The 11,347-nt window shown below is 44.1% G+C and overlaps 1 protein-coding gene across 1 annotated transcript; it reads right to left on the bottom strand.

The window, feature by feature from the left end:
* Nucleotides 1–1,423: 1,423 nt before the first annotated feature.
* Nucleotides 1,424–8,711, bottom strand: LOC310790193 (transmembrane O-methyltransferase homolog; the record flags this gene model as incomplete). The annotated part of the gene is made up of 4 exons (XM_083651869.1): nt 8,449–8,711; nt 6,842–7,038; nt 5,898–6,210; nt 1,424–1,434 (listed from the first exon to the last, which is right to left on the bottom strand). Exons 1-4 carry the CDS (start codon nt 8,705–8,707, stop codon nt 1,424–1,426), a joined length of 780 nt encoding a protein of 259 aa, XP_083507995.1. The 5' UTR covers nt 8,708–8,711.
* Nucleotides 8,712–11,347: the final 2,636 nt, after the last annotated feature.

Here is an 11,347-nt window from a genome sequence, read left to right as displayed (position 1 = left end):
TTGGAAAGAAAACATTGCCACTGAGATGTCACAACAAGCACTTTTATTATTATTATTTAGTATTTATTATTGCTGTTATTACAGTGCACACACACATTCTCACAATTATTGCACAAATCAATCAAGCAGTATTCAAGTCTGTTCGTACCTGAAATGTCTTCTTCCTGACTTTTGCCGTGGCAAAGCGTTTGACTAGAGTGGTGAAGTCCAATGTTCTAACAATGTCACTTTCCAATGACATCAATGTCAAGTGGGTGAGCCTTTCTTGTCCCATTGTAGACCGTATCCTGTTCTTGACAAGCCCAAGTTTTGAAAAGGAGCGCTCTCCAGAGGCATTTGTTACAGGGAGAGTTATGTAAATCCTGAAGGCAATATCCACATTTGGAAAAACTGATGACAGGTTCCTCTTCCTTATTATTTGAAGCAAGTGCCGCACACTTTTATTGTCTTTGTTTTTGATGAATTCTTTGAATTGCTCTACAAATTCGGGAGCCCTCTCACAGGGTTCCATGTCGTTGTTCCGACCTCTCACTGTTCCGACCTCCCCTCTCCCAGCCCCCATGCTTAAACCTAACCTCCCCCAGACCCTAACCTCTCCCACCCCCACGCCTAAACCTAACCTCCCCCAGACCCTAACCCAAAACCTAACCTCTCCCACCCCCCACGCCTAAACCTAAGGTCGGCATTGCGAGTGGTCAGCATAGCGGGTGGACACCCTCTCACAGTGGATGTTATTACTCTGCAATTTTTTTTGAATGGCGTCAGTAAAAAAACATTTTTTGTGAAGACCCTGGACAGGGGGCCCAAAAAAAACCCATCAAGGGTCCCCCAAAAAAAAATAAAAAATAAAAAAAAATATATATATATATATATATATATATATTTTTTTTTGCTTTGGGCCCCTTGATGTCCCGGGCCCCGGGCTTCAGCCCGGGTAAGCCCGTTGGTAAAATCGGCCCTGACTGTTTTGTAACTTTTTCACAAGTGCGTCAGCCCTCAATGTGTAGGCCTACTCGTTTCTCTTAATGAAATGGAGAGCATATTTAAAATTAGCATTGGCCTGTTTCTTATTCAAATAAGGGACCACATTTATTTTCAGCCGATTCAGCCCATTCTTTAAAAGCCCTTCTGGCTTCAGCATGCAGCTCTTCTACATAGTTGTTCCAACCCAGTCTAGCATTGCCCACATTAGACTTGTGGCCATTCACACTATACGCCAAAGCCACGCTGAAGCCATGCGGTTTCATTTTGGCGTCCTGGTTAAGAGGTGAGACCGTTCACACCAGCCACACGCCACACCACGCCAAAGCAATGCCGAAGCCGTGCTGGAGCAATCATTCCGGATTTAGTCCTATATTTTCCAGGCGTGATGCGTGAAACTTGAAGCTGCCAGGCATGAAGTCAATGGGAGTTGTGGGCGGGTTCAAGGTGCACCTGCACCGAGGAGACGCTGAGAGGAAAAGAGAAGGCTTTTTGTGTGAACGGTTAGGCGTCCGTTCAACCTGTGCCGGCCTCAAGCTTCAGCCCTTGTTGTTCACACACCCGCCCACAACTCCCATTGACTTCATGCATGGCAGCTTCAAGCTTCACACGTCACGCCTGGAAAATAGGACTGAATCCTGAATGATCACTCCAGCGCGGCTTCAGCGTTGCTTCGGCGTGGCGTGCAGCTGGTGTGAACGGTCTCACCTGTTAACAAGGATGCCAAAATGAAACTGCGTTGCTTCGGCGTATAGTGTGAACGGCCACGTTCAAGGTCCTGTGTGAACAAGGGCAAGAGAGGCCTGCTGGAGATAGAAAGAGACTCCACAATAAAATCATACATAGAACAAAAATCAGAGCTATGATGTGAGTCCTTGCAATTCAAATCACAGCACATAATGACTTCCTTAGGAAGGTCAATATTTCCCAGCAGAGCATCAGTCTTACACATATATTCTTCAAGATCGACCTTAGTTTAGCAGACCAGTCTAATTTCCCTGTTTTCTTGTTGCCATCCATAGACGATAACAGAGGTAGATTGCCCATGTTTACCAACATAGACAAGGGTATATGGTCGGTAGTGGCCAGGTCGTAGTTGATCTGCATGACATTGAGAGAATCGTGTGCATATGCAGTGATCAAGCCATGAGGTTGTGTGCCAAGCCTCACTATAAGTATAGCTATTAACAGGTAAGAGCACCTTGCTAGAGAGGATCAGGCCACTATCTGAACAGAACTGCATTAAATGATTAGCAAATCAAGAATTAACATCAGATACATCAGCATGGTAAATGGTAAATGGCCTGCATTTATATAGGCACATCGGGAGCAAGGAGGGTTAAGTGTCTTGCCCAAGGACACAACGACAGCAGCTGGGAGGGAGCGGGGATCGAACCGCCAACCCTTGCGTCATTGGCCGACCCGCTCTACCTCCTGAGCTAAAGCCGCCCCCGAAGCCAGCGTTCAAATCTCCAACTACATAAATGCAGGTGGAAGCATTGTCCTGAATCAAGGTCATAATACAGGCCAGTCTATTGAGATGCTACCTAGTGATTTGGTTTGAAATCGGACAAATGGTCTAGGAGGAGATCTGAAAAATGTGTTTTCCTTTTTTTTTATTGATTCAATTTCTTTGACATAAAGGAAGAAAAACATAAGAACCGCAAACATCTACACAAAAGAGAGAAAATACATACACATACATGAACAAATTAACTCAGAACATAACCGATAAGATGTGTTTTCCAAACTTTTCAAAAATATCTAAACAAAATTCCAGAAGGACCCTGAGGATCGAAATTACAAAGTTGTAGAGCAGGTTCACCTGAACACGTGAAAAAAAATTGCTTGAAAATCGGACAAATGGAAGTTATGTCCGTTAACGTAAAACCTTTAATTATACCGCCACCTTCAGGCCGATTCAAAAAATATTTCGAGCTTCTAGTAATCACCAATATCTGTCATTGGGCCAAATTTTATGTTTCTGCAATGTAGCAACTCACAGGAATTTTCATCGAGACAGAAACGGAATAATAATGATGAATAAACCAATACAAAAACAATAGGTTTCCCAGCATTCTCTGTGAATACCTAATTATTGTCCAGCCAAATATTAAGTGACCTCTGCTGTGTGGCGTATCTTGTGTTTGTTCAGGTATTGTTTACAACCAAATCTTTTACCACAGACTGAACATTTAAATTGTTTATCTCCTGTGTGGACTACCATGTGTTTGGTCAAGTCACCATTCTGACCGAATCTTTTACCACAGACTGAGCATTTAAATTGTTTATGTCCTGTGTGGACTACCATGTGTTTGGTCAAGTCACCGTTCTGACCGAATCTTTTACCACAGACTGAGCATTTAAATGGTTTATCTCCTGTGTGGACTACCATGTGTGTTGTCAATTTTGATTTATGACCAAAACATTTACCACAGACTGAGCATTTAAATTGTTTATCCCCTGTGTGGACTCTCATGTGTGTTGTCAAGTTTGATTTCTGACCAAAACATTTACCACAGACTGAGCATTTAAATTGTTTATCTCCTGTGTGGAGTACCATGTGTTTGGTCAAGTTTGATTTATAAAAAAAACATTTACCACAGACTGAGCATTTAAATTGTTTATCTCCTGTGTGGACTATCATGTGTTTTTTCAAGGTTACTTTATGACGAAAACTGTTGCCACAGACTGAGCAATTATGTTCTTTCGCTTCTGTGTGGACTCTCATGTGTCTGGTCAAGTATCGGTTACGACCAAATCTTTTACCACAAACTGAACAATTAAAGGGTTTATTCCCAAGAACTTCACTGTTTTTCTGGGAGTCTAAGACAGACTGAGGTTCACTAGTTTCTGTCCAATCATCACTGTCTTCAGTCTCAGAAGAGTCTGCAGTCTTGCCAGCACTGGCTGGTTCTGATGCTCCACAGTCCTCTCCATCAGCTTCTGTTTTAATCTGTTCAGGTGAGCTGCTGGCTAGAGGCTCTGCCTCTCTCTTCTCCTCAGTTTGGTTTTGATTAACCTGCGGGGACTGAGGTTTCCCATCTTCACTCTTCACAGGGACAGGAGTTAATTGGAAGTTGGTGATATTCAGCCCTTGAAGCTGCTCTGCCTCCTGACTGATCCAGAGTTTCGCCTCTTCCACTTTAATATGTGGGCCCTCTGGGTCCTCCTGAAGCTGCTCTCCCTCCTGACTGATCCAGAGTTCCTCCTGTTCCTCTTTAATGTGTGGGGGCTCTGGGCCCTCCTGACTGATCCAGAGTTCCTCCTGTTCCTCTTTAATGTGTGGGGGCTCTGGGTCCTCCTGACTGGTACAGAGTTCCTCCTGTTCCTCTTTAATGTGTGGGGGCTCTGCGTCCTCCTGACTGGTACAGAGTTCCTCCTGTTCTTCTTTAATGTGTGGGGGCTCTGGGCCCTCCTGGTTCAGACTGGGGCTCCACTCCTGCAGCTCAGGGGGAACTTCTTCAATGACCAACAGCTGCTGGAAGTCTGGAGGTATGGCTACTCTATGTAACCGCAGTTCAGGATTTAAAACAGTGTCCAGGAGCGTTCGTTGTTGCTCGTTCTTTTTTGAACGAGAAGATTCTAGTCTGATAGCCTGCATTTCCTTCTTCAGAAGCAGTCGACTCAGTGGAGTGGGAAGATATGAAGGTCTGGACTCGGGCAAACAAGCTTGAAGCTTCCTCCTCGTACGCTATCTTCTTTCAAACAGCCCAAATATCTCTTCAGCAGCAGTTAGTCGCTCCTACTAGCAGTTCTTGTCAGGTTTTCGATTTGGGACAACACAGTGACACAGGAACTTGTCCTCCTGAACGATTTACTAAGCTCCAACAACGTTAGCGTTAGCTCTTTTAGCTTCACAGCTAACGCTAACTAAACCATAGCTTCTTCTTCCTCTCTCAGCTAAACGGAGCCTGGGATCTAGTTTCTATTCGTGATTATATAATCCATACATACAGCGTTGATTTTATGTTGGTCAATTACGGATTGTAAACTATTAGACTATCAATGGGAAAAGAATGGGAAAAATCCATAAGGTACGCGCGGCTGGCGATAGTTCCGGTGCACGCATAAATGCCGTCCGACTGGAAACCATGGAGGGCGAAACAGCAGCGGCGTAACGCTACAGCAAGGAGGAAGGAAACGCGCTTACGGTTGAATTTTGTTCGTAGCCTCCAAAATAAAAGTCCCACGTACTTGTTGCAATAAAATCTCAGAACAGAAGTCTAAAGATCTCACAAACAGCACCACCACTAAACGGTGAACATGTGACAATCATTTATGCCAATGCAGATGTAACCAGCGTTTTGTCACGTTTTATTAGGCTATTAGAATGTTGTATCTTCTCACTTCAGACGATCATCTTCAAATTCCCTTACTGCGCTGGTCTGGAACATAACTTCGCTAATTTTAAAATACTAGTGCAGTGCATCTCCCTGCACGTTGCAACAACAGCCTGCAACAGCTTTCAGCCAGCCAGTGAATGTAGGGTCGGTTCCCATTCAGTCCTGTACGTTTGTTTGCTTACTTTTTAGCTGTTCAGACGGCTCTGCCGAAATTCGAAAAGTAGGCTATCTAAATCGAAAAATATAGTAGGCTAACCACCAATAATATCTGTCATTGGGGCAAATTTCATGTCTCTGTGATGTAGCCTACCAATTCATGGGAATTAGCATTGTGGCAGAAAAACATGTGGAAGAGTGAAAGATGTGTAGTAAGGTGGCAGATCTTTTTTGACAGGTTTGTGTACTGAGATATCTTTGACACGCCCCCCCCCCCCCCAAAAAAAAAGAGTGACCAAAGGGAAAATAACCTAATCATGCGATTTATTGAAATACAATATTATGCAACAATATTGCCTGATAAAGTGCACGCAACAACAGAAAGCTACACTCACTTCCCTAAACTTTCAGTACCTTCCTCTTGGTAGAAGATCTCCGTCATAAAGTGGAGCTGTGTCTTGATGCAGTAGCGGTCCTGTCTTGCTCTGAGATGTTCCAGGATTTCTCTGAAGGCTTGGTCTCTCTGGTTCCTGTGGACCAGGAGCACAGAGCAGCCAGCCGGGTTCAGGAGGCCTTCTGTCTCTAGGGCCAGCAGGTCTGGGAGGTACAGCTGGGGCTCGTGGTCCATCAGCACCAGGTCCAAACCCTCACCGCCCCCACGTTCAGGCTCCAGAAACGGATGCAGGGTCTGGATGGCCTCGGCCGAACTACATGTCAACACCTGGAACTGTAGAGTATCAGACAGAGGCAGGAAAGGGCAATCCCTATGTTAGATACAGGTTTTAATTCAGAAAACCCTGAATTCTCTGAAAACACTCACAAAAAATGTCTCTTCCCAGATTTTGGACTACTCAGTGTCAGTTCTCCGTTAGATAGAGGCTCTGAACTATTCCACAGTCTAGACTGATGGTCAGGCAGGCACCATCCTATCTTAAGGAGCTCATAGTAGCCTACTGTCTTCTACCTGCTCTATTTGTAAAGCGCCTTAAGATAACTCTTGTTATGATTTGGCGCTATATAAATATAAAATCGATTGATTGATTGAGACTCTAGACCAGAGGTTTTCAAAGTCATTTACTGTCTTTTTTCATTGTCATGTTGTGTGTGTGTGTGTGTGTGTGTGTGTGTGTGTGTGTGTGTGTGTGTGTGTGTTTTAGTTGGACATTTAAATAAAATTAATTTCTAATCCAATTTTTGTAATATCGCATATTTCATGCAGCAAACCCAAAGCACAGTTTACAAACAGTTCAGGGTCATCAAACAGAAAGCCAATATCAGTAGACATAAGTACAGGAGAAGTAACGTAAAAAATAAAGTAAAACACAATCACTTCTGGCTGTCATTTTTCCTGAGTGTACCTGTGAGTGTTTGAAGCCGGCCACCAGTATGACTTCCTCCCCCAGCTCAGCAGTGAGAGGGTCCAGCTCCACAGTTAGCAGCTGGCCACCAGGGGGCAGCAGCCGCAGCAGCCTGATGGAAGTGTAGCCGCAGTGCGTCCCCAGCTCCAGCACCCGCCGGGGCTGCACCCGCCTCACCACCCCATCCAGCGCCTCACCTGGAGAGAGGACACATCACAATCATTTACAATAGTCATTTGGGATCTTAAAGTCACAGTGACATGAAAAATGACTTTTTCACCTTTTTAATTAATTCTAACTATCATAAACCTATTGGGGGCGGGGGGATCACAGATATATAAACAATCCCGCCTCACCGCCCCTCCCATCAAATGAAACTGGTTCCCTCCCTAACTGAAACCTCATCGCATGGTTAACACTTCTGAATGACCGCGTTGAATGTACTATGTCCTGCCCCCTATGTCCTGCCCCTAGCAAGATGCTCCAAAATGCCATTTTATTGTGACTAAATGGATTTCTATCCTTTAAATGAGTAAAATCATGTCAAGAGTAATGACAGAAGAAAAGTATTAGGCTATCTGCCTAGCATAATGTTTTGCAGGTGTTGCCCCGATTTTCACGTCACAAAGCCATGAGAGTGCGATTTCTGGATTTCATTTCTGCAGCTGGAGACAATAGAGACAAGCCAATAGATGCAGGCATCTCACTGCTGCTAATAGACCTTTTTCACAGCAACCATCTTGAGGTGGTAAAGCAGGGAGTAAAGCAGATGTAACCAATACCATTAACGATGGTTCCATTCAATTTAGGTGTTCCACTGCCAGGGCCCTCATGTTATTACACCTGCTTTACTTCCTGCTTTAGCACCTCAAAACGGTTGCTGTGAAAAGGGCCATATAAACGAGTGTAACAGTAGCCAGTGGTGGTGCGGTGCAGCGAGTAAACCTCACTCCCTGAGACCTCGAGTTGCTCTAGCATCAGACACAAGTGCCCATGGGCTTTAGCCTCCTTGCTAGAGTGTCCAACTCCCATGCCGGAGGTTCTGAGTTCAATTCCCAGCTGCGGAGGACTACACAATGCAGGTTACACCAGGATATAATATAACTAGGAATCTTGCATGCTACGCACGATTCCCACGGTGGAGATCATGGCTGCTCAAGTGACATCACTGATGACATCACATTTGCTCAAGTGACATCACTGATGACATCACATTAATGAAATCCATAAACATCTAAACGGAAACGTCTAAAGCAAAATAGTCAATTCGTAAAGATAAGTGAGGTGCCTTAAAGTTGCTAACTCAAAAATAATTTAATTCGTCGGTTTGAGTGGGTTTGTATTCTAATTAGAAATCTTGCGCTCAACAGACATAATCCAGAGTTCATGTCTGAAAGTGGCTTTAGACTATTCTATGTGATCTCCTTTTGATAACTAATATAATAACACATTTGTTCACATCCATTCACTGAGCCTCCCCTGAAACAGTTTGCTGCCTCTCTGGGAAAGCTTGGAGAACCTCTGAGTTAAACCCTAGTTGCTGTTCTTCTCTTAGCTACTTGCATCAATATCCCCATGATGAATCCCTGATTCTGATGCAGACGTACCTCTTTGTGGGCCGATGCAGAGAGAGGGGTTTGTGTCAGCATAAAGGTCGTAGGTCTCCAGGACGCTGTCAGCATTGCCGTGGGTACACTCGGAGAAGACGAACGCGTGCGTGCTCCTGACACACACTCTCCTCCCTCGCCCCAGCCTCAGCGCCCAGGCCAGGGCTCGACGGCACAGCGTGCTGATTTTGACACGGTAACGGCTGAAGACCATGGCGATGGCGGGAAGCAGCGGGACCGAAACGACCATCAGCCACATTCAAAGAGCCGTTGACAAGCCTTCAAAGTCTGTGGATGAAAGAGAGAAGGTGATTTTGATGATGAGGAACTCGGCGGTATGATTCATGAGCCTTGAAATGCTTCATTGCAAAATTAGATTTCAGTTTATGTTTATTTCTACCAGTTGAGAAAAGTGACACCGTAACTGTACAGGTTGAACATGTTTTCTCCCATCAATGGCGTGAAATGTTTTGTAATGGGCTTTAGGTATATTTGATCCTGTTCGATTCTGGATTTTCATTGGCTACATACAAATGTCTGTCATGTGGATTCACAATAGGGAATTCTTTGAAGCAGACGGTCAGAATCACCTTCTTAGCCAATAACAACAACCCATACAAACACTTTGCAACAGGATGTTCAAAACGCACTACGACTTCCTTTTAAACTTTGGCGCTATGAAACGCGCCGCATGTCTGGCCAATGTTCGGGGTCATGTGGGGTTAGTAAATGTTCAAATATGAGTTGACTCTTCACTGCACGTCGTTCGGTCAATGCGATCCTACAGCCAATAGTTGTTCCATTTATTAGGGACACACCCAAACAGCATCCTCACACTGCATACGTTACTACACTGCATACATTACTACACTGCATACATTACTACACAGTAACGTGATGCCACAGTCAGCCAACTGACCGGACCTGAGCCCAGTTGAGCGCATCTGGGATGAAGTCAGCAGAGTCATAGTGCATTCATCATGTGGGATCGGAAAAACAAATTCCTAGGTGGAAATTTCTCATGAACACACATAATTAAATTTTACTACCCGCAAGTTTCTGAGTTATGATGCAATGGTGACCTTTAACCTTCTCAACAAGGGGAAAGGACTTGACCGAGAGCCGACTTGGATGTCCTGGCTTTTGGACCCACCAGCCCATGAACATTTGTGTGACAAGCATGAGACAATATGGACACCCAGTACATCAGGAAGCAGGTTTGGTCCATGAGGAGGGGGCCATACACACTGCTGAGCTCAGAGGAAGTCATTAAGACAATTAACTGGTGGGGTGATTTCAAACATATTTTCCCATTTTATGTTGTGATTTTCAACTCAGACAATCTACATGCTTTGGGATCTGCTGTGACAAACTGTCATTGTTCACAAATTGCTTGCACAAATATTATATGCAAATCCACACTAGGGAAATTGAATATTGTTGTGTGTTTTGTTGTTTTTTGGCAGTGAGTACTCATTTTGTGCTATGGGGTGGTTTAATCTGATTGGTTGCCCTGTTAAAACGAATCATTTTAAACCTTCTGCCATGTCAGAGTGTGTTTTCCATCCAACCAAACACAGTCAAATCACCACGTTTCATTAATCATTTAACAGGCTAGGAGTACTCTTTGCACACCTCTTTGTGTCCATCAAGTGCAATGAGAACTAAACGTTTCTTCAGTAAAAAAAGTTTGAACTAGTCTTTGTTTCAGCACCACGCTCCATTCATAATTATGCATGAGCAATACCTTTATGATTCAGGAAGTGGAGTCTCAGGGAAGGCTTGTTATGCAATCTATCTATCCTAATCCATGCAATCCAGGATGTATTTAGGAGAATATTAACACCGGACCATATGCCAGACCATGCTGCAGTGTATTCAGCATGTTTGCTGACAGGATCGATGCCCCATGTTTACTGAGATTAATATTATCCTGGACAAACAGATCTCTTCCAAAAGGTGTCAAAAAAACGTCATCATAATCTTAGTAACAGTTTATAGACCACGTCCAACCCAGTCAACACAATTATTCACTATCAACTACAATGGACCTCAGAAAATCCAAAGTTTGAAGAACATGGACTCCAGATTTCCTAGCAGCTAGCATAATATTATAATGAATGAATGAATGAATGAAGTTAGTGGGGTTGTACTTGCACGCTGCTGTGTTGTCTGTCCAGGTTGAGTGCCTCCTGTCAAGCACAGATGGGATCCTCACTCCAGCCAGCCAAGAAGCAAACCAGGAAATAAAACGACCCTGGTGAAGAACAAAGCTTGTTTATCTTACAAGGCGTTGATCTTATTGAACAAAGTCTATCTGAGAGGAAAGCTTAGCTGTTTTTCGTCTCCAGGCAACTAATCAGCTGACTTGGAAAGCAGACTACAGGGTGGGGAAAAAGCAGCTCGAGGGGCAGAGACTAATAACCTCGCGTCACCAGGCTCTTCTCGGCGAGAAAGAAGGCAGAGACTGGTTAGGAAAGCCCCGCCCCCGCCTCTCCGCCTCCCTCCAACCTCCCAGCATCGCTTCGTTATTCCACAAGAGGGCAGCAAAGATATAAAAATATTACCACCCACCACAGGCTGTCTGCAGGGCCTGGACAAGTCTTGAAATGTCTTGAATAACACTGCCAAAGGTCAAGTCCTTGAAAGGGTCTTCTTGGATACAGTTGAATAAAGCATTTTAAGTCTTAGACCCAGTTTCAGTGATGTTAAACATGTTGTGGTTTCCTTGATGTGCGGGTTAGGGTTTCCTCTTTGCATTTTCATTCATTTCAGTTTCAAGATTCAACTTGTAGTTCAGTATAGCAGGCTTTGAAGAGGCCATAAAAAGTTTTAAATGTAGGATTATGAAAGATTTAGCTACAACTTTACTCAAGTCCCAAATTAATCCCTAAAGTCT

This window comes from Poromitra crassiceps (assembly GCF_964638095.1).
Source record: "Poromitra crassiceps genome assembly, chromosome: 15".
Lineage (NCBI taxonomy): Eukaryota > Metazoa > Chordata > Actinopteri > Beryciformes > Melamphaidae > Poromitra > Poromitra crassiceps.
Note: the sequence above shows the minus strand (reverse complement) of the source record. Positions and strands in the feature narration are given on the sequence as shown.